This window comes from Lontra canadensis, unplaced genomic scaffold (assembly GCF_010015895.1).
Source record: "Lontra canadensis isolate GAN:19392208 unplaced genomic scaffold, GSC_riverotter_1.0 scaffold52, whole genome shotgun sequence".
NCBI lineage: Eukaryota > Metazoa > Chordata > Mammalia > Carnivora > Mustelidae > Lontra > Lontra canadensis.
Window position 1 is genome coordinate 7,811,712 of NW_022631046.1, and position 24,034 is coordinate 7,835,745.

The 24,034-nt window shown below is 33.5% G+C and overlaps 1 protein-coding gene across 3 annotated transcripts in view; it reads right to left on the reverse strand.

The window, feature by feature from the left end:
* EEA1 (early endosome antigen 1) overlaps positions 1 to 24,034 on the reverse strand; it is a 124,869-nt gene that overhangs the window by 61,916 nt on the left and 38,919 nt on the right. Inside the window, exons 3-10 of one of the 3 annotated variants that reach the window (XM_032874212.1) lie at positions 18,767 to 18,892; positions 14,025 to 14,149; positions 13,387 to 13,441; positions 13,223 to 13,288; positions 10,141 to 10,180; positions 9,112 to 9,225; positions 8,379 to 8,500; positions 7,265 to 7,420 (exon numbers count right to left, since the gene is read on the reverse strand). In XM_032874212.1, the coding sequence (XP_032730103.1) occupies positions 7,265 to 7,420; positions 8,379 to 8,500; positions 9,112 to 9,225; positions 10,141 to 10,180; positions 13,223 to 13,288; positions 13,387 to 13,441; positions 14,025 to 14,149; positions 18,767 to 18,892 (804 nt within the window). Of the gene's footprint in view, positions 1 to 7,264; positions 7,421 to 8,378; positions 8,501 to 9,111; positions 9,226 to 10,140; positions 10,181 to 13,222; positions 13,289 to 13,386; positions 13,442 to 14,024; positions 14,150 to 16,506; positions 16,564 to 18,766; positions 18,893 to 24,034 lie in introns of all 3 variants that reach the window. The other 2 variants (XM_032874214.1, XM_032874213.1) reach the window with 2 other exon arrangements.

A 24,034-nucleotide genomic window follows, 5' to 3' on the forward strand; every position in this document is an offset into this window, starting at 1 on the left:
GTGGCTCAGTGGGTTGGGCCTCTGCCTTCGGCTCAGGTCGTGATCTCAGGGTCCTGGGATCTAGTCCCGCATTGGGCTCTCTGCTCAGCGGGGAGCCTGCTTCCCTCTGTGTCTCTGCCTGCCTCCCTGCCTACTTGTGATCTCTCTCTCACTCTCTGTCAAATAAATAAATGAAATTTTAAAAAATAAAGAAAGAAAGAAGATATGCAAGCTATTACTACATTTTCTCCCAATTTCTATAGGAAATTTCCTTTTAATTAAAAAACATGTTAAATAAATGCAAACATACAATACAGAATCACCTTGGAAAGGTGGTAAATCATCTTTTTGACTATAATTTTAAGTCTTTGTCCAAAGCAGTTGTATAGTTTTATTTGATATAGTTTCATTAAGCTGGGCCACTCTGTGATCAGGTATAACAGCTGGACATGAATTTGCTTTAATGTGTTTTAACATTTTTTAATGACATTAAGACAATGGTTTCATCACTTAAAAAATAAGAGAGAAGTAATCAAAGATCTTGGAAACAGAAACTTCCTACACATGAGAGTTTCAACAACTGGGGAGAGAGAGACTAAGTACTGCTTTTTAAATATGGTTTCCTGAAAGTGAACTAACAAAGTAACTTTTTATTTCTAATATTGCTTATTGGCTTCACTTTTTACATTCCCAAAGCGACAATCATTTTCATTGTCTATATTCTTTATTAGTAAATAAACTGCCTATGAAAAAGACACAAATTTTTAAAAATTTTTCCTAATAAACCCATCAGTAGTTATCTATATCCAACATTACAAATAAGTCCTTTCATTTTTAAGGGAGAAACCTTAGACAGCTATCAATTTATTTTGACAATAATGCCAAGACATCTTCCACTACTCTTCCTTTGGAAACCCTTCCAGTATGTGTGACACTTTTTGTTTTTTAAAAAGGATTCTCACTGGTGGTATATATATCTTCATCCATTACAGTGCTTTGGTTTAAAGTTTTGGAAACCATCTTATAAAGGAGGTTAAGTAATTAAACTGAATGATCAAATACTTGGGCTTATATTATTTTAATAATCATAAGTTAATAAAACTAGTTTTTTGAGTGTTTTCCAAACTGTCTTAAAGTCAGTTAAGACTTTTAAAAACATTTCAAAAATGTTTTTTTATGAATGGCAGCATGTCTGAGATATCTTCCTTGTCTGACCTTTTAAGGAAAACATTCATGTAAATAAACCAATTCTAATACAATGAAAGGCAATGTGTCATACTGCTTTACAGTTACAGCTTATATAGCATATTTCAATAATAACTGATAGGTGCTACTGTATACTTAAAAGAAGGAAATGTTGGGGGTTTTTCTTGTTTTTAAATAGGTGTGGAACCCAGTGTGTGGCTTGAACTCATGACCCTGAGATCAAGACCTGAGCCAAGATTAAGAATCAGACACTTAACTGAGCCACTCCGGCGCCCCAAAGAAGGAAATGTATAAATATTCGATTTTTTAACTATAGTCAAGTTAAAGGTATATTCTAATAACTTCTTTCTTAAATTGACCATGTAACCTTTTCATTGATATTGGGAGTTTATTTCAAACTGCTATTTCTAACAACTCTGAATCTCAGATCATTTTCTGTTAGTAACATTATGGATGTTAACAGAAATATTAGGAACAGTTTGGCTATTTTAAATTACTATGTATCAAAGGATTTAGCAGAGTAACACATAATAAACAAAAATAACAGTATATATTAAGATGCAAATTATGAGATATTTCATTAAAATATCATGAATCTGCATTTAAGTATATTAGATATAGTAAGCCAAGAGTAACATCTATCTATTTGCTAATTAACTCCAAAATGTGGAAACAAGCAGCAAAATATAAAGGAAAAATATCCAAAAATATCTTGTTATATTTTACAGTTTTTAGATACATTCATATAAATGATTTTATAATTTTAATACCTTAAGAACTAGGTACTAGGTGTATCATTTATCCTTTACACACTAAATATGTACTTTTTAGCAAGTATTTGAAATTTTTTATTTTACTCAAGGGTGGAAAAAGAAAGATGTGGAAGAATTTATACCAAAAGGTATATTTTAGTCATGGGAAGGGAAGGAGGGGAGTGAATTACAGAAATCACTTTCTTGTTGAACTTTATGAATCACTGTAATCTTTTCAATGATCATGTATTATGATTTGTATAGGGGAAAAAATAAAAATTGTAAAAAGTCGAAATTTGCAAGGAAATAAAACCCTTGTTCAAATATGACTATGGGTGAAATTCAAACAAAGATGCCTCTCCACATCGACTTTTCTCACTATTTAACAGGCCAGACTCAGCTGTGCCTTGAGGCTTTAATAGCTGTACTCCCTCTTCCCAGAATGATCGCTCCCAATTCTTCACACTGATTCTTGCTTACTTCTCACACATATCCTCCTTAAGAAGACGTTCCCTGATCATTCTATCTAAAATTGTCCTACATTACTGCCAGCTCCACTACACTACTGCCCATACATACACCCTGCTTTATTTTTCTTTTTTTTTCCACCCAGTTGCCCTACCCCTCCACCCCCTTTCAGAAACTCTCAGCTTGTTTGTTTCCTATGATTAAGAGTCTCTTATGGTTTGTCTCCCTCTCTGGTTTCACCTTATTTTTCCCTCCCTTCCCCCATAATCCTTTTTTTTGTTTCTTAAATTCTACATATGAGTGAGAGCCTATGGTAATTGTCTCTGACTGACTTATTTCACTTAGCATAACAGCCTCTAGTTCCATCCACATTGTTGCAAATGGCAAGATTTCATTCTTTTGATGGCTGAGTAGTATTCCACACATATCACATCTTCTTTACCCATTCATCTACCGATGAACATCTGGGCTCTTTCCACAGTTCAGCTACTGTGGACATTGCTGCTATAAATACTGGGGTTCTGGTGCCCCTTCAGATCACTACCTTTGTGTCTTTGGGGTAAATACGTAGTAGTGCAATTGCTGGGTAGTCGTGTAGCTCTATTTTCAACTTTTTGATGACCTCCATACTGTTGTCCAGAGTGACTTCACCAGCATGCATTCCCATCAACAGTGTGGGAGGGCTCCCCTTTCTCTGCATCCCTGCCAACATCTGTCGTTTCCTGACTGGTTAATTTTCCTGCTTTATTTTTCTTTATAACACTTAGCATTAACTGACTTTCTATCATGATTTGGTTTACTTACATACTGTCTGGCTTCCACAAAGAAATACAACTGTATAAGAGGAGGCACTCTGTCTTACTCACTGTTGTATTCCCTATACCTAAAATAGTTGATGACCCTAGACATTCAAAAAATACTCACTAAAGAAATGAGTGATTCGTCTCCAAGGAGTTAATAAATTTTTGTTCCCAATATCAGACCCAATAAAATAGTCTGCATTTCCTTGGAGCCATGTTCCTTGGAGCCATTTCCAGCCAATCAACACTGGATTTTTACTAAAAATCTTAAATTAAAAAATAATTAAGGAAAGATAGTATTTAAGGTATTATTTAAGATATAATTAAGGAAAGATAAAGCTAATGCTTTAGAATTATAATTACTGTTCTAATACATTACTATTAGTAAATAATCATTTAAAGATGGTTATAAATTTGCTTGATTAAAAAAATGAGAGTATCTTTGAAGTTCTGAGATTGCCTTAAAACACAAAATTGTCATATGACAATAGAAGGTGCTATGTATTACTAAAATTAAAAGCCTTCCAAAAAACACATTACCTCAAGTTTAAGCATCTCCATTAGAAAGCAGAAAAAAAATAATAAAATGATGGATGAAAGGTGGAAGACAAGAGTGACAAAAGTACACAATGAACATACAAATGTCCGAACATACTGTTAAATCTGACCTCTGATATTTACATACTTTTAAAAGACATTTAAGTATTCTCTTCAATAACTATGCATGAGTATAATCATTTTTATTCCATCTTTATAAATATTTTAGCTTTTAAAATGAGTTTATTTGGAATACATTAAGATTCCTAAAAGATCATTTCCATTAAAGACCACACCAAATATAAGTTGATTACAGCTTTGATATTTTCAATAATGTATATTTTTTTTAAATAATACTTTTTTAACCCTTAAATCCTCAACTTCTGATCTCTAACAGTATTTTCAAATGCTTTAGAATAAGTTATTTTTCTAAAATATCTAGACCTAAAAAAAAAATTGTCAATGATTCATAAGGTATATGTAAATGAGAGTAATGGAACATAAAAACATACTTAATATTACATGTTAGATTATGTCTTCTGCCTCAATTAGAAATACCAAATAAATCATTACATTTTTGGCTTCTTTAATTCCTTTTAATGTATTTTGTTTCAGACACAGTATTTAGGTTCTGTGAAGTAGTAATATATAAAATAATTTTTTTCATTAAGTGTTACAATCCACCAACAAATTTGAGAATAGGATTGAATTTTAATAGATCAGTAAAATACATGTCATATATTTAAAAAGTAAGCAGAAGATAAAAACAAATGGAGTTATAAACAAATAAAAGAGATGGACTATTTAGACATTAATTTTTTAATATGAAAATGGTATGAGACATAATTCAAAAGTATTTTAAGTTGTACTCAATATAAATATTATAACATACAATATGGCAAAATATAAAAAGTAGTAACAGTAAGTATTAGGTCAAGATTAACAGCACAGATTTACTTGTAATGCAATTATCAGACCACCCAAAATGAAAGAAAATGATAGAGAAAGACTGCAGGCTTTGGAGAAGACCTGAGTTCTAAGCTTCCTTACATGAAGCACATGCACTTAAATAATATATTTACCTTCACTGAGCCTCAGATTCCTTCCATAAAAAACAAACATAATACTTCATTTATAGGTTAAAAGAAACAAACGACCATATATTTAAAGTACCTGGCATAGTATCAAAAACCTAGCAGTACTCAAAAAGTTTAAGAGTTTGTTTCCAATAATAATATTACTCTGACTCTTAGTCTACCATTTCCTAAAGTTGTTTTAAAGACTTCAGTATAATGCGAGGTCTCCATCATTGCAAACCTATTTGTTAATTAAGTAGAAAGTAAATATTATCCTTGTTTTACTAAAAATATGATGAAATGTTAAGTCGCTATTCAGCAAGAATAAATTTCTTTATTTTAAAATTCATTTGAAAACATTTAAAAAGAAAAATTTCATGAAAATGTAAGAGAAAATGTACAGAATGGATTTCTATGCCATTTTTCCTTTCCAGAAACATCTTTCTGAGAGAAAAAAAAAAATAATCATTGTTTCCCACAATCAACCTTTTTGACAGAAGGACAGTACAGGAAGACACTAAATCCTCTTCTCCCAAATCTTATATAATTCTAGTTATGCTTTTTCATCCTAAATGACCTCCTCATAACATATAAAGATAATTTAACCTACGTGAATAAAAATGCAAATATACAAAAATCTTCCATATTAAACAAATTATTAAATAAAATATTCCTCAGAAATATTTTCCCACATACATTTTTCCCAAAATGAAAGTAAATATATAAATTTCTCCTCCCTGTTCAAATTCTACTTGTTTAGCAAGTAAATATGTAACTCCATAATTCTCAGCTGGAAAAGGACAGAGAGGATTGTACTTTAAAATAGATACATCATAAAAGTGTCATTATTGTGATTCAATTTTAGTCACCCTATTATATTTGTTTGGAAATTTCAAATAACATTAAAGGAATGTTCTTAATCAAAAAGAGAATATAATTTTTTAAAAATTTAAGAAATACTAGTGGGCAGGCAGATTTAATCAAAAATAATTCTTACTGAAGCACAGAAATAAATGACTCAATTCACCCAAATTCAAGTATTTCTGCTTTCACATTATCTGAATGGGATTTTTCCTCATGAGACTTCTTTGATTCAGCATCTCCTTGATTACATAGTAGAACCGTTTAACTGGCTTCAGTAAGTTCATGCCCCCTGAAATTGTTTTAAAAACTGTGGTGTTATATGTCACTGGGCTACAAGATCACTTTTAGGAAATCTGCAGCTGAAATTCATAAACTTTAAAGTCTAAAGTACTAATCATCATAAAACTTCATATGCCTATGCATGTAATACCCATAAACTTTCCTCCCATTAGGAGGAAGAAAGAAAAAGGATGACATGGTTATCTATAATATTTATACTCCATAGCTCACTGTATTACTAATTGTGAATAGAGTGGCTTTTAGATCACTAGCTTTAAAATTCCAAGAAAGAAACACAAACTGAAATGTCACTATAACTCAACTCTTTAAACTGAAAATATGAAAAAGAGAGCTCCACATCACATAAGAGAGCTTAAGAACTAAAAACAATTAATAGACTATTAATAGATTTAAAAAGTCCTCTATAATACAGTATAAGTGGAAAAGGCTAGCATTTTTAAGCAAATGTATTTATTACATATCCTAGAGCTTGTCATATACCGACATAATTATGTATCTCAAAGATGTACAGGCCAAAGTCAAGTCATGTGACAAATAGTAAAAGGAACTGAAAATGTTTATCCTGGAAGAGAAAGAACTCAGTAAATATTAACAGTCTTCAAATATCTCATGTGGAAAAAAAGGAACAATTTATTCTGTGTAATTCCTAAGGAGAACTGGACCCAGTGCATGTAAATTACAGGAAAACAAATGTCGACTCAACAGAACAGCTGACCTACAAAGAAATATGCACCTCCTAGAATACATAACAAGTAAGTATCACTTATCAGATGCTATCTATAGAGGGGAATCCTGGGCGAAGTGTTAGACTTAGCTGATTTTTAAGGTTTCTTTCAACAACATAATTCAATAATTGGTAAGTGAGAAACAAACCTACAAAAAAATAAGTTTTTCCTAAATATTTTTTCTGAACAACATTGGTAACACAAATGTAAAAAATGAAATCATACTTCCTTTACCTCTATCAAGCTGACGTACACTCAATTACCACTTATTGACTAGCTTGGATCAAATTTAACTTTAAATATCATCTCCTCACAATATATATCATTTATTAAATAAAACAATACTCTTACACATTCTTCTCTATATGTCTAGCTTCATAAAGCAAAGTTAAATACTGTCAGCTTAGACTGATTATATACAAATATCATCAGAGCAAATGAAAGTCAAATACTGTTTTGACAGATCACTCAGAAAAATCTCAAATGTTGGCTTTACTCAATAGTATACACTAAACAAGTTAACAAAAGTCACATTTAGGCATACTGAACTTATTTACCTCTGAGTTGGCATATTCTGCCTGTAACTTTTTGCACTCATCTTTGAGTTTTTCAGATTCTTTCTCACATTCCAATGTCATGTTGTCCATTAGTGTTTGAACTTGTACCAGTTCTTTCTTTAGCACAGCAACATCTTCTATACCAGGTCTCTGAAGCTGCAGAGCACATTTTCATTAAAAAATAAGGTGAGAAAACTAAAAGAACACACATTTTTATATGGTTTTACTACAAAGACATCAAAATGAAAATAATCTTTGATATCAACTATTGGATTGCAAACATTGACCACTGATCTTTCCACCAACAAGCCTCTCCTCTTCCCAAAATATATGCCCTATTTAATAGTATTACTACTCGAGGCGCAATATGGCAAATTCACAATTATTCTAAGTGCTTTATTTGCTTTTCCTTCACAAACTACACCCAATGGTCATAACAATCACTTGATAAATGTCACATTTTGAAGCATAAATGCCTCATCTTCTATCCTAGAAAACTGGTAATAAAAATAAAGGAGCTGATGTAAGCATAATTAGGGTTTGTTGCAGACAGGATATGGTTGATTTTATTGATATATTTATTGAACCCTAAATAAAGGACAGAAAGTAGTCAAGGGCAGATTCAAGGTTTTTACACCTTGGGAGACTGTTGAAAATGTGTAATACCATGACAGAAACACAGTTGAGGAGGAAATATGATGACTTGATGTTACATTTGTTGAATTTGAAATGAAAGCTAGAAATGCAATCAAGAGTATCCTAAAAGTAGATCGATTTATAAAACCAAAGTGCAAAGAAAGGTCAGGATCAGAGATGCAGATAGGAAAGAGCAAAAAGATGGATAACATTAAGATAGAAACAGTGAAAATACTAAGCAAAAAGATAATATTAAGATAGAAACACAAAAATATTAAGGTAATAAATTTTGCATCCTAGATTCCATTTCTATGTAAAAAATCCTATTAGTATATGTGCAGAGAATAGAACTATAAGGAATTTTTATTTCTTCCATTTTAGACAAGCTATGCTTTTAAAATTTTTCACCAGAGAATGTCTATCATTTTTAATTTAGAAAATTATAAAAGTACATTCCAATAAATGGTTTCTAAATTACCAGTTCAGTCTTCAGATCTTGAATTATAGTTGTTTCTTTGTTTAATTCTTCTGTCAGATGTGCCACTTTTTGGTCAGCAGCTTCTCGAAGACTCCTTTCTTCATCATATTTTGACTTTATATCTAATTTAAAAGAGTTATAAATATTAGTTTTATGACATTAACTCTAGGAAAGGACAGTTTTATGAAGTCCTATATATTATACAGTTTTATAAATTCCTGCATATTACACAATGCATATCTATATATCATTAATTTAAAATCACATTCCTTACATGACCATAAACACATGTAACTTTAACTTCTGATTACATGAAATGGTGAACTTAAAATAATCAAATGTTTCTGTCTACATAAATTCCATATAGCACAACACTATTATGAATTTGCTTGTTAATATATCAATATGCTAATTGATAGCATAACCAAATATTATATCTATATTATTAATTTCTTCAAAATGTTACCTATTAATCTTTAAGCATACCCCAAAAGAAAATTCACCTTCTCTAAATTTCAAGAATTCTACAGAGAAAATCAGTCCTTTGAAAGGAGGTTAGAGGACAAATTAATTTTTATAGCAATTCTACTATTAAATTCTAGTAATAACCACCATAGTATATAACAAATGCCTTCTCACACTAACATACAATTAATGCCTTATTTCTAGGCTCTATAATGGCAAAAAGGTAAGAAGGCCGATATACTAGCTAAAAAAATCTGATTCAATTTACCTGCGATTTCAGTGGCAAGTTGGGCTGCTTTCTGTTCAAATAAGTCTTTCATTTGCTTAATATTAAAATTTTCTGTTTGGGCTTCTTCTAATTGTTGTTCCAAAGACTGTAGTTCTACAAAAAAAGTATCATAGTTATTCAAATACATAATTAATGCTAGTTATATTTCCTAAATTGTTATTACTTATATCCTAATCATTATAGGAAAGATAATCAACATTAAAAAAAAAAGACAATCAACAGGAGTCTATCATCTAATTACAAATAGAATATATCAACATATCAAGAATTAAGCATATCTAATCCATTTAAGCCACAAGTCATAATTTATAAACATATAAAACAAATGAAAATATTTAGCATCATGCCCAAATAATCCATAAATATTTGTTTCAAGATTATTTTGATTTCACATTTGTTATTTTCCTATGACCATCAACTAACCAAAGCAGAATATATTCTGCCTCTCTAAAACTTATTATAATGGGAAATGAAGTTAGCAATGGTTTAAAATCAAGGTCTTATATAAAATAAAAGAATCAATTAAAATATACAATCAACTCCTAATACTTCATTCTCATAAAAAGATTTCAGAGGGAAAGTAAATAGAACAGCTAACCTCAAAATATAATTTTGATTATTCATTGAGCATTCCTCCAGTTAAAGTCAATTACAAAGATGCTAGTTTCATCATTTTATTCCAAGAGAAAAAGAGTACATCACTCTTTAAAATAGTTTTAACTTTTCATTAAACTATATTCACATAATATTCTAGGAGTTTATTTATAACTACAGAATATAACAAATTAAGAAAACACTAAGATTTTTGTTGGCTGATTAAATTATGAACTTCAAAGGTAATATTCTAAATCTAAAATGTGACTATTATCTTCACTGTTTTAGAGCCAGAAAGTATAACCATAATACAAATTTATGTAGCAGACACCAGAGAAAAGGTAAAAAGTAAAAAAGAAGAATAAGCAAGGAGAAAAAGAAAAATGAAAAAACATCTGCTTTAAGTAAAGTTACCTGCTGCTGAGTCAGCCACCATTCCATCAGGCTTAGACTCCTCAATGAAAATAAGACATAAACAAACACATTAAAATGAAAAGAAAATACTATTACCATTGTCAATGTGAAAAAACAAAAAAATCTCTAAAAGCCACATTCTGTGAGGTAAGTAGCAAGATTTTGATAACATTCTCGCCTGTACACAATCTTCCAGATCTCTAAAGTACCATTAGGCAGACTGGCATAATGATCTACTTGGAGTCACTGGTTCTAAGAATTTTTTATGTTAATATAAAGTTATAATGGATATTGCAATAGATAGCATCTTAAATTCTATAAATTCAGTAAAAATACTTTTTTTTAATGCAGGCTCCCTGATGGGCTTGAACTCACAACACTGAGATCAAGACCTGAGCTAAGATCAAGAGCCAGATGCTTGACTGAGCCACCCAGACACACCTGTAAAGATTTAAAAATAACATAAATTATTATCATTATAAACATAGATTCTAAAACCAATACTTAAGTCAGCAGATAAGATTCATAATCTCATAGGGGCGCCCGGGTGGCTGTCAATTAAGCATTAGACTCTTGGTTTTGGCTTAGCTCATGATCTCAGGGTCTTGGGACAGAGCCCCATGTCAGGCTCCTTGCTCAGTGTGGAGTCTGCTTGAGATTTTCTGTCCCCCCTCCTTAACCCCTGCCCGCTCAGATCTCTCTCTCTCTCTCTCAAATAAATAATAAATAAATATTTTCCTTTTTAAAAGATTTATTTATCTTACAGAGAGAGAGAGAGAGAGAGCGCACAAGTGGGCAGAGCAGCAGACAGAGGGAGAAGGAAAAGAAGGATCCCCGCTGAGCAGGGAGCCCAGTGTAGGCTCAATCCTGGGACCCTGGGATCATGACCCAAGCCAAAGGCAGACGTCTAACCAACTGAGCCACCCACACACCCAACAAATAAATCTTTAAAAAATAAAAAAGATTCAATCCTATAACATATAAAATTTTGCATAAACTAAAATATGCCATGAAGCTATCATTACTAAAAAGTTTGGCATTAAAAGCACAAATTTTTAATTTGGAATTATAAATCATCGTTTTAAAAAATAGAAATAAAGAATATATTCCATAAGGTTTAATTTATTATGGGCATTATGAATAAAAAACTATATTGCCTAGTCATTATTTTCACATTCTAAAAAATTATACATATCTGAAAGAGTTTAATAAGGCATCTCAATGTATATCTTTTTATTTTCCTGTACATTAGATTTAGACATACTAGTGCTAAAAATCATCAATATTTTAAATACATTGCCCCCAAAAGTAAATTTCCTAAACCAAGGCAATTTCATCTTGCAATGTGGAGAATTTATTTATTAAATGTGAAAAAGTCATCTCAAATGTAGTAAACAGTTTCCTCTGTTCTCAGGTACAAAAAAATACAGCACATGTTTTGCGAATTATTAATGGTATCTCTGTAAAACATGAGTAAACGAACTGTAAGTATTGTAGATTACTAAAAACTTCTTTCCTACCTCAAATACAGAAGCGAGAAGTAATAAGACTGATACTTTGCTATTCATTTATTTGCATTTTTTTTTAGTCCAAATGGCAATTTTTGGTGAAAAAACAAAAAGGCAAAAAGAGGGGCACCTGGGTAGTTCATTCAGTTAAGCGTCTGCCTTGAGCTCAGTTCATGATCTCAGAGTTCTGAGATGGAGCCCTGCATCAGGTTCCCTGCCCAGTGGAAAGTCTGCTTCTCCCTCTCTCTCTGCTGCTCTTCCTGCTTGTGCTCTCTTGCTCACGCACTCTCTCGCCCTCAAATAAATAAAATCTTAAAAAAAGGCAGTAAGAGTCACAATGTACTAATATGCAAAGGGATCACTAATTACTTAATAAAATGATTAGAACTATTGTTGAAGAGTATCCACTTTATTCTTACAAATAAGAACCATATTTGGTAAAATTCATTATTCTATGATTCTTTATATAACTGTAATACAAAAGCCAATATAATTTTATTTTTTTAAGATTTTATTTACTTATTTGAGAGATTGAGAGAGAGATCACAAGTAGGGGAAGGGTTAGAGGGAGAAGCAAACTCCCAGTCGAGCAGGGAGCCTGATGCAGGACTTGGTCCATGACCTGAGCCCAAAGCAGATACTTAATTGACCGAGCTATCCAGGTGTCCCAAAAGCCAATATAATTTTAATATAAAAATCATAATTGGTTAAGACATTTATTTATTTATTTAAGATTTAATTCATTTATTTGACAGCCAGAGATCACAAGTAGGCAGAGAGGCAGGCAGAGAGAGAGGAGGGGAAGCAGGCTCCCTGCTGAGCAGAGAGCCTGATGCGGGGCTCGAACCCAGGACCCTGGGATCATGACCTGAGCCGAAAGCAGAGGCTTTAACCCACTGTGCCACCCAGGCGCCCCAAGACATTTATTTAGAAAATATATTAAACAACGTATCAACAGAATCTCACTCCAAAGTAACCACTTTTGATACCAATGATTTTGGGTTTTTTCTATGCATTACCTTTATATAAAGCAGTGTGTATATGTGCGTGTATGTGTGTACATATATATAAAAATATTTTTATTGTTTTTTAAAAATAACACTGGTTTAAAAAAAACTAAAATTGTTAATACAACCATTCCCCCACATTTTCAAATAATCTGCATAAATGTAAACAAAAAAGTAAATAATAGTTCTTTCCCTACTAATAGACAATTTAATGATTGCTAATTTGTCACAACACAAATGCTCCGAAGAATTTCACTATTGTCTGAACCTGTATTTTTCAATAATTTAGGTATATTGTCAGAAAATTAGAATAATGCAGCCTGGTATAAAAAGAAATCCACAGGTAACTGATTCTTAATGGAACATCTTTAAGAAATTACATCTTAGCTTCCCAATTATTTGTTTGCTTTCACTAGAATTACAAAAGATATATACTCAAGGCTATAAATACAAATAAACAAATTAGAAGAAGTTATTTATTACAGGTCACCTGCTAACAAAATGTTTATTTTCAACAATGAAAATAAACAACTAATAAACACACTTTAAGTATTTAAAAGCATTTACTTGCTGCTGCAGCCCTTGAAATTTTTCTAATTCTTTCTTTAATTCTTCTGAGTACCATTTTTCTTCCTAAGGAGAAAAAAGTATATATTCTAATTTAGTAAATTTCAAAAGATTTATTATCTGAAACACTGAAAATAAACAAATATAACCATTTTTATTGTTACCTTAAGTGAAGCCTGAAGGTCTTGGACCTCTTGTCTAAGTAGTGTTATATCATCTCTAAACATAAATCGGGGGAAAAAAAGGAATTAATAGTTAACGTCCTCTAATAACCTGGTCTCTTAATAAATCATGGCTAGTGACTATACATTAATATTCTAGTTTTCTCAATTAAAAAAAAAAGTTTTAGAATTTTATATATAGAATTTTATGTATACCCCTTAGAAAAATAATTTTATTCTGAAAAGTCACTGTTTATGAATGGAAAAACACCTTACCACTGAAATGATATAATCCTTACGTGCCTGAGCCAGAAACAAAATATCTCCCATTAATTTCCCAATAATAAGGATTAATAGCTTCCTATTGCAGTTAGGATAAAATCTGAACTCATTAACAAGGACTATACAATCTGGACAGTATAGACCCTGCCTTAACACCCTCCTCCTCATTCCCTCAGCTCAGGCAACTCTGGCTTCTTTCTGCCCCTTGAGTCCTATCAAACCTTCTCATATTCTATTCTCCTTCCCTCAAAGTCAGTCTGACAAAGAACAGTGAGCACACTACTTGGGCCCCAACACACAAAACAGATAGTATCACGCGCACTCATAACAGCATATACTTCAAAGCGATTGTACTGTACCGCTTCAGAGCAAGAGCCTCTCCTCCATGACTTGAGTCATTACCAGCATCATGAACTACCTCATAGTGTTTGAAAAGTTCATCAGCAGATCCAAGGGATTTCATACACTGGGGACATATGAAACCCTGTAGAAAGAGGCAGAAAAAGTTTACAAAATTCTGTTTAATACTGTAAGACAGCAATTTGTATATTATGAAATACAGTCAAATATTATACCAATGGTGCCATTAGTAGACTGTAATTTATGACATTAAGCCCAAAATCTGGTATTGTGTAAATGTACATCACGGTCTATTCTGGTTGAAGTTTATGAAATATGAAAAATCCCTTAAAACCATCTTTTAGGTTGAATAAATTGATGGCTAGAATGCAGAATTCTAATTTGAGAATATAGTTCTAATCTAGAAGACTAGTTGAGAAGACCTACCATAATGTCCTCTCTCTCCCTTTCTAGATATGCCCCTTAGTAAAATAATATCTGCCCTAATCTACTTCATAGGAATGATAACAAAAAAAACTAAAAACAAAGTATTATGATCACTAAAGGAAATAGGTAATATAGTAAATAATTTATAATTACCACAGAATATCTATAATGATTGAGAAGTATTGTAGTACTACTGAATATACTGTAAATTCCTTGCTAACCTAAGATTAACACTGTAAAAGCCTAAAATTAATAGTCCCATAAAATATTAAACACTTATAAATAATCTCAGAATTATATGACTATGGCATACAAGGTCCTGTATGAGTATTCCCTCCATGACCTAATCACTCTGATGCCTGGACACCTCTCACTCTGTACAACTCTACTGACGTTTTCAACTATTCTGACTTACTTATATTCTCTAAACACACCATGGTATCCCACATTTCTTTGCATATATTGCTTTCTCCCCCCAGCACTATGCTTAGTAGCTTGTCAAATTTCTACTTTCACTAAAATAACAAGACTCTGAAGCTTTTCATCCATTTTGCCATAATGGCTAGTGTAGTATTTCTGAACATACTCTGTATTTTCTACACTGAATATTTTTTTAATAAAATAAAATAAAATAACAACCAGCAAACTCAGCCATTAGAACATGCGACTCTTCAAGGTTATGAGTTCAAGCCCCAACTGGGTATGGAGCCTACTTTAAACCTAAATAAATAAGTAATAAAAGTATGAATGAACCTGACAGGGCAGAATTTGGCAAAAAAACAAAAACAGAAGAGGGGTACCTAGTTAGCTCAGTGGGTTAAGTGTCTACCTTCCACTCAGGTCATGAGCAGATCAAGTCCCACAATGGACTCCCTGTTCAGCAGGAAATCTGCTTCTCCCTCTTCCTCTGCCCTTCCTCCCCGCTCGTTCTCTCTCACACACTCAAATAAATTAAAATCTCTATTAAAAAAGAAAAAAACAGAAGAGCTTTAACACCTTGCCAATTGCAAAACTTTCCAAGGGGTAGCCTGAAGAAAGTAATAAATACTCTGAACAAGTAAAAACCAAAAAATTAATAAAAACTTCTCCTTCCCTGGGTGCTACACAAACAGTGTATCGTCATTTCTCATTTATGTGTGCTGTGTGGCAGGACCAAGGCTTGTTGTATGCTGGGGATACTGATACATAGACAAATATTACCAGATAATGGTACAATACAAGTAGATATAAAGAACTACAGGAACACAGGAAAAGAGGAATCCAACTCTGCCTGTGGCAGGAGTTACTGCTTTACAAAAAATGCACAGATACTCATATATATTATATATATGTGTATACACACTAGACACTGGACACTGGAATTTGGTACTAGAGAATGAGTAGGAGTTACTTGTCAGTAATAAAAGAAAGGCATTCTAACAAAGGTATGGAAAGAGGTTTGAAACAGTCGTGCTGCATTTGGGAAACAAAGGTATGTCCTGATCACAGAGCCAGAGTGAGGGGCAGGGGCACAACAGGTAAATGAACACAATGATCTCCTATGAAACTCCTGAAATGAACAAAGAGAGTACTATTAATGATGCACCTTTGGACATCTGAATGATCCCTGAGGCTGCAAAGATATTTGATGCTCAGCACTGTCTTTAAATGAATGAACGTTCCTGGTCTATATGCTAATCTAGCTGATGTTATGCTCTTTCTTCAAAAACCATCTATTATCTACCATCATGTTTCATAACAGCTCCACATTATGCCTAATTTGTCATTCTTATAACTTCTGTAATTAACATTACAGAACTTGTTATAATTAACATGCCTTTAGTGCAATAGTAAATCAACCTCCATACTATTTAGTTTGTCATTTCTCTTTTGCATCTCAGCTTTTACTAGTAATCAGAAGACAAATTAGAATGTTCCTCGGAGAATCCACGTTATCAATTACACTATTTAATCTTTGTAACTTTGGCTTTTTGAGTACTGTCTCTACTTCCAGATTTTGGCTCTAGATATCTAAGGATTCAAGAAAGCTAATGACCACATTAAGGTATGCCATACCTTCTTAAAGCTTCTAAATATTACCAGGTTAATACTCCAGAAAGAACTGATTCATCCCTAAAGAGAAATTTTAGAAATTCAGTAATATATATTTAATTATAGAAATACCCCCACCTAAGTGAATTCTCCAGATGATTCACCTAAGTGAATTTCCCATGCTTAAATAACATTTAAGACATTTGAGACATTTATGGTAAAAATAAATCTTTCTAAAATACATATACTTTCTCATCTTCTTAAATAGATGATATTAAACTTGTTTGATGTCTCAGAGGCATAAGTATTCATCACTGAATGGGTAGGTGACTTTATTAATTCTAGCCTCTTTCATTTCTGTACCTACATTTTATAGTTTTTTCCTATACCCTGTTTTGACTTTTCACAATCACTTCTTAAAATTATTCACATGCTATATCTAATAATGTTAGCCTGATATAGATGGGAAGGATAAAGAAAAAAGTTTATTAAAACCACATCACTCATTTAAAATGACAGTAACTCGGGCTCCTACTTGTGATCTTTGTCTGTCAAATAAATAAATAAAATCTTTAAAATGACAGTAATATAAGCTCAGAGTGAGTATCTGAGGGATGTCTCATGAACAGAATACATGATCTTTAGTTCATGGACCCTGTAATACTAATTCTGGATATTACAAGACTGCTTCTCTATTTTTTCTCAACCACCTTCAAGGGAACTGAAGTTAACTAGATCAATAACTTCCATAAAAATACTGTTAGTAAACAATAAAACACTAAAAACAACCAGCTACATTTATTTCCTTTGATCATTCCAAACTTCCAAACACACACACACACACACACACACACACACACACACATACACCGTGTACTTAAGATTAAAAACAGTAAGTCCCCTACTCTTAAGTTTCAGTTATCTCTAATCCTTTCTCAGATACACTGCAGCTAAGAACTTTCCCTAACTTGATACTTATGGTATCCCTGTTATACTAAGTGTTCTTTCAATTAAAAAGAAAGTTCTTATTTAAGTGACAAGTAGGTGATATTGGGTCTTTTCATTTTGGTTAACCCATAAAGAAGAAAAGCTGACACAGATGTTCTGAAAGGAAGACAACTGGTAAAGTTCTAAGGAGAGCTCTAAGAATCTATTATGCCTTTTTCTTTGCTGGCACCAGTTATCTGGTTTAACTGGTGTCCTCCTATAATGTACCCATTTTCCCCACCACCCTAGAAAATGTCTGGTTTAACTGTTTCCCAATGAAGTTTTTCTGGGTTCCCCTCAACTTGAATCACTACTGCACTCTTTTTGCAAATAATATTCATCAGAGAAATTTCCTGGGATAGAGAGCATAACTTATTTACCTTTATATCTCCTTTACTTACCAAAATACATGGTACATAAGAAGTACTCTATTAATATGCTAAATACATGAATAGTTGGTGAAATCCTTTTCTTATATATATAACAGCCAGACAGAAATACAAACATCTTTTTTTTTTTTTGGTCTTTCTGGGTACAAAAAGTTTCCTTCTTTTGTAAGATTTGCAAAGGAATGGAGGGAAAAAAGCCATGTTTCTTTTTATTTTTAGAATATTGCAGTAATTTTCAAAGGAAACAGATATATTGAGATCACTAAGAAACTTTTTCCAGCCTGCAAATCGACAATAGTTCCCCTCACCGGGTTCCACCCTCAACCATAGACATACACCAGCCCCACACACGACAGAGAAACATGTGAGTGATCCAGTATTAATGAGGAGTTTGTGCCATTCTGTCACCTTCCTCAAGTCCAGGGTGTCAAAACAAAGACTGAAACAATGGTAGATCCAAATTCTAATGCCCTATTTGGTCTCAAATAAAGACAGTAACAATATGCTAAATCCTCTTTCTATATAAGAGTAAAAGCAGTTTAACCTAAAGCATCTTAAAACATTCATTAGCATTAACTAAATAATAAAGATATAACTTATAGATGTTGAAATCAAGTATCATTTACTTTACATTTCAAATTTCATGGCAAAATTTATACAAAAATATTAACTTAAGCTTTTATATTTGTTTACAGATTCACAAAAAGACAGCTGCAGAGAGTAAGAGCAACCAACCCAACTTCCCAAGAGCCTGTTTTCCTTATTGAACCTCTTTGAAGCATGCATAATTAAAGCAATCCATATTCCCTCCGTAGCATAAGAAGTTAAGCAACACCGAGGCAAGGAAAAACAAAACTATTTTGAGCAACCCATAACCAAGCTGCTAAAGCAAAATATACAGGACCCACAGTAACACTGGAGTCATTAAGAAGTTCCTGTCCTCTTGTCTCATTTTCAGCGTGCACTTGCTGGTAATGCTCCGACAAATCAATAGCAGTTATACATCTTTTCATACATAATGGACAGATGAAACCCTGTGAAATAACAACTTTTAGGAGGATGCACATAAAAAGTTATTTATAAATCAAAATACAACACAACAGGAAAATAATTAATATATCTCTTTTTAGTATATGTAAGGGAAATTTTCATAGTAACTACATACAAAAAGGGAAAGAGCTATCCAAAGTAGGATGACTAAAAGTAGCTTCCATCATTATGCTGGAAATTCCCACTGGTTCAATTTTATTATAATTACCAGTTGCTTTACTTGGAATATTAATTACTCTTTTTGTTTAGGACACCTTGTCCTTATTTATCTGAGAGCCATTATTGGCAAGTTAACTTTTATTTTAGATCAAGAAATGACTGACAGTTACAACAAACAGTTTTATGTGAGATAATATTCTCAACAAAAAAAAGTTCTTAAAATGAAAGCAATTTTTAATCTTCACCATATTCCACAAGCCTAAGATCCCACTTTTGCCCATACCCACAATTCTCAATAAGGGATCCTTCCTTCTAAATTCATGAGCCAAATAAAATCATTTTAAATCAATCTCCCTAATTCCCAACACCTAACAATATCTATATTTTAAAATGTGGGCTACCACACTGATCTATGGTTTAAAGTAAATAAAATGAAGACTGTAGTGAAGGACAATAGGTTATAAATGCCATGAGTTTTTGTGTCAAAAACAGATGTGGATTTGAGATTCAACCAATGCTGATCTGACTCTATGACCTTAAGGAAATCACTTTACTTTGCTAAATGCCGATTTCCTCATCTATAAAATGGGGCTAATGTTAGCACCTATTCCTCTAGAGTTATTATGCAGTACTTAAGAGGCTTAGTGGAATGCCTGTAAGTGCTCAATAAACATTCTGTCACTAGATACATGGTTAGAGAGGAAAGAAAATGAAGCCAGGAAAGGCTGAAAGAGCAGAAAAAAAGACAGGAATTAAAAACCTGAAATATTCAGCAAGGCCAAAGAAGTAGTAAGACTATGAGAAAGTTTTTGAGAGGGTTAGTAGTTGTAAGGAATGGGAACATTCAGTTTTAACATCTCAAGTCAAACTATTCTGCCCAATAATAAAGTGGAAGGTATTACCATGAACTTGAGAAGCTAGAAAAGAATAAAGTTCACTAGAATTGCAAACATCAAGAACTGGGAAGTTAGGATGTTCCTTGAGTCACTAATGCCACTTGGGGTAATAGCAAAGGAGACAATGACTATAAAGAAATTCCCAAAGTGGGAGGCAAGGCAGGAAAGCAGTTAAGAGCTAGGCTTGGGCTTGAATCCTCGATTCACACCACTCTTAGTAGCTTATAGGACCTTCAATTTCCTCATCTGTGAAATGTAACAGTAACACCTACTTCATATGGGGGCGGGGAGGGGAATCCTGATAATTAAATGAGATAATAGATGCTAAGTGTTTATCATAGCATCTGATACAAATAAAACAATCGATGTTAGTTATCATTAATATCATTATTCCTTTTGTTAACAACCCTTAAAAGAAGTTAGCAAGGGGATGAAAGTAAGGAACATGAATTCTTTTTATTTTTTCTTTTTACTGATGAAAGAGTTACGTTCAGGCAACCACAGTCCAAAATGCTGTAACTATAGAATAATTACTTAAAAAACTGCATCATTGCATTTTTTTGCCATGATAGATTTATGTTGCCTCTCACTTCACTGGTTTCTTCACTATAAGCTTCCACATACAATCACTTAATGATTCATTCAAAAAGTATGTACTGAGTGTGATTACTATGTTCTAGCCATTATGCTACACTGCTGAGAACACAATGGTAAATAAGGCAAAATCCTACCCTCAGGAAGTTTACAGGCTTCTTGAAAAAGTTGCGAAAGAAAATAATTACACTTTATACCCCACTAATCAGAAATCCTATTAGAACTACCTTCAAACCTTTAGAACCCTAGGACCTCACTACTACCACTCTGACCCAAGCCACGCCAACACTGCACATGGATGACTGCAACAGCCTTCCAACCGCCTCTCTGCTTTTACCCTTACCTCACCAACACTTTATTCTCCACAGAGCAGCAAGAACATATCCTATAAAAATGTAAATAAATTTTGTCACTTTCCTTGTCAAAATTCTCCAAGGGCTTCCCATCTCACCAGGAGTAAAAAACCCAAGTCTGTACAAAGACCTAGAAGGCAGGCCTAGAAGGCCCTGCATGAGGTGGGCTTAATTACCTCCCAGATCCAATCTCTCCTCACTCACTGCGCTGGAGTCACACTAGCCCCTCGCTCCTTTTCTGACAGGCTCGGAAGGCTCCCATCTCGGAGACTTTCTACTTGTTCCAGACAAATAGAACATGGTTGTTCCAGAAACCCACATGACTCATTTCCTCACTTCCTTCAGATCTTCCTGAGCTATTCCTTCTCAGAGAAGTCTTCCCTGACAATACTATTTGAAATTGCAAGCACCCAAAACACTTTCTATAACTCCTTCCCTATTTTATTTTTCTCAATAACACCAATCATTTCCCTCTGTCCACTTCTAGTATGTTTTGGGGTTTTTTGCCTGTTTGCACCTACTAGAATGTAAGTTCTACAATGACAAAAATTCTTGACTATTTTACTGACTGCCATATCTCCAGCATCCAGAATAGTGTCTGACAACACATATTGGATAAATAAATGAGTTTTGGAATAATAATCATTACCAAAATGATAGAAAATACAATCCCCCAGAAGCACATGGAAGAAGCATCTATTCCACATGTGAGTCAAGTAAAGTTTACTGAAAAAGTAATTTTTCCTAAAGGACAATCATATATTAACCAGGCAAAAAAAAAAAAAAAAAAAAAAAGTAAAAGAGCAGGTAAGGCATGGAGATCAGCATGCAGAAGTCCAGACATAAAAAACTTGGCACACCTTAAAAGCAGGAGTTCTGTATGCCTGGATCAAAGACCATAAAGAAATACAACCACACATACAAGGTCAATTGATATCTCACAAAAAGGAAAATTTAATGCAGTGGGGAAAGGGAACATTTTCAACTAATCATACTGAAACAACCATATACAGAACTGGTTTCGATATCCATATGAAAAAAACAAACCTCAACCACCATCTCATATCACATACAATATTTTAAAATAAATAATGGACTTAGACACACACACCAAAATATCAGAGGTAAGCATAGAAGAAAGTCTTTGCAATCTTGGGGTAGGCAAAAAAAAAAAAAAGAAAATTGTAGAAGGACCCAAAACGCAATAACCATAAGAGAAAAGGCTGACAAACTGGACTTTAAAAAAGTTAAAAACTTCTTCTCTTTGGAAGACACCATTAACAAAATGAAAAGCAAGCCACAGACTGAGAAAAAATATACACACTACATACATCTGATTGAGGTGTAAAGTCGAAAATTATGGCCCAATATTACACACTGCTTTGTTGACCGGTGATGCGAGAGCTTCAAATGGCCTAACTGAAGTACCCTTCCCACTCTGCTCCTACAGACAGAATCTTCTACTCAAACAACCGTCTTCTTGGAGCGCCTCACTGGCTTGGTCAGTAGAGCACACAACTCTTGATCTTGAGATTGTGAGTTCAAGCCCCACTTCAGATGTGGAGATTTCTTAAAAAATAAAATCTTAAAAAAACAAAAACAAAAGACCCTCCTCTTCACAGAGCCTGCTTATCCTTAAGTAGCAGGTTTCAGTTCCCTGCCAGCCCAGAGAATAATTCAAACACGCCAGTCATAATCTCCTGCAGGAACCAAGGGGCACCTCACCCTCTTGTTATCATAGACCATGCCTCTCACAGCCCATAGTTGTTCGTTTTGTTCCCAAGTTCAATCCTCATATGGCCCTTCAAGGCATACAGTGTCCTCCTGGGCCATGAGTATATGTGACTAACAAACTGCTGTTGATTTCAAACTGCCCAGTGTCAGGTTAATTTTATGTTCAGCAATCCCTATAAGCCTAAGACAGGAAACCTTCCTTAGCCAATAGGATAAATAGGAGGCAATCAATATTCTGACAAAGGACTTGTACACAGAATAGATTAAAAAAAAATTCTTACAGTTCAATAATAAAAAGATAAACAATCCAACTTTTAAAATGGTCAGATTTCCTGATGCAGACAAAATGGAATAGATATGCTTTTCCCAATTTCTCCTGCTAAGGATACCTAACATCCCTAGACATTATATATAAAACAAACATAAGAAAATTCTGAAAGGTGATGAGAAGGGAGACCAGCTAAGCATCTCAGGATCCAAGGACTGACACAGTGATAAATACTCTGGGTTTTCTTTTGCCTCATATTTTCCAGACTGGGTGCTGGAGAAGCTAGCAACCTAGAAACTTCAATGGACACTTAAAAAAAAAGCCTTCCTTCTCAACCCAAAGGACCAGGAAAATTCAGTGGGTACTAAGAATGTAAGGCAGACTAGAAAGGGATAAAGGGTGAACAAAGATGTTTGTTTCTGGCAACACATTATACTAAATAGTCTGAACAACCATCCTAATGATAACAACTGAAGAATATAAAAGCTTTGGGGTGCCTCGGTGGTTCAGTTGGTTAAGTGTCAGACTTGATTTTGGCTCAGATCATGATCTCAGGGTCCTAAGATCCAGCCTCCCACATCAGGCTAAGTGCTCAGAGGGGAGTCTGCATGAAATTCTCTCTCCCCAGAATTCTCCCTCTCCATCTCCCTCTGCCCCTCCCCACACTGTGCTCCCTCTCTCTCTTTCAAATAAATAAATCTTTTTTAAAATATTTTTTCATTATTTAATTTTCTTAGAAAACAACAGAGAGTATGAGGTGCAGGTGGGGAGGGGGAAGGAGACGGATAAACAGACTCTACACTGAGCACAAGGCCTGACATAAAGCTCAATCCCAGGAACCTGAGATCACGACTTGGTCAGAGTCAGATGCTTAACTGACAGAGCCACCCAGGTGTCCCAACAAATAAATCTTTAAAAAAAAAAAGAAGACAAAAAATCATTTTTACATTACATATTATTTGTTTGATACTAAACATGTAACCTCAAAACTCTTATGTTGAAATCCTAACCCCCAGTGTGATAGTATTAGGAGGTGAGCCTTGGGAGGTGATTAGGTCATGAGGGTGGAGCCTTCATGAATGGGATTAGTGCCTTTATAAAAGAAGCCTCAGATAGTTCTCT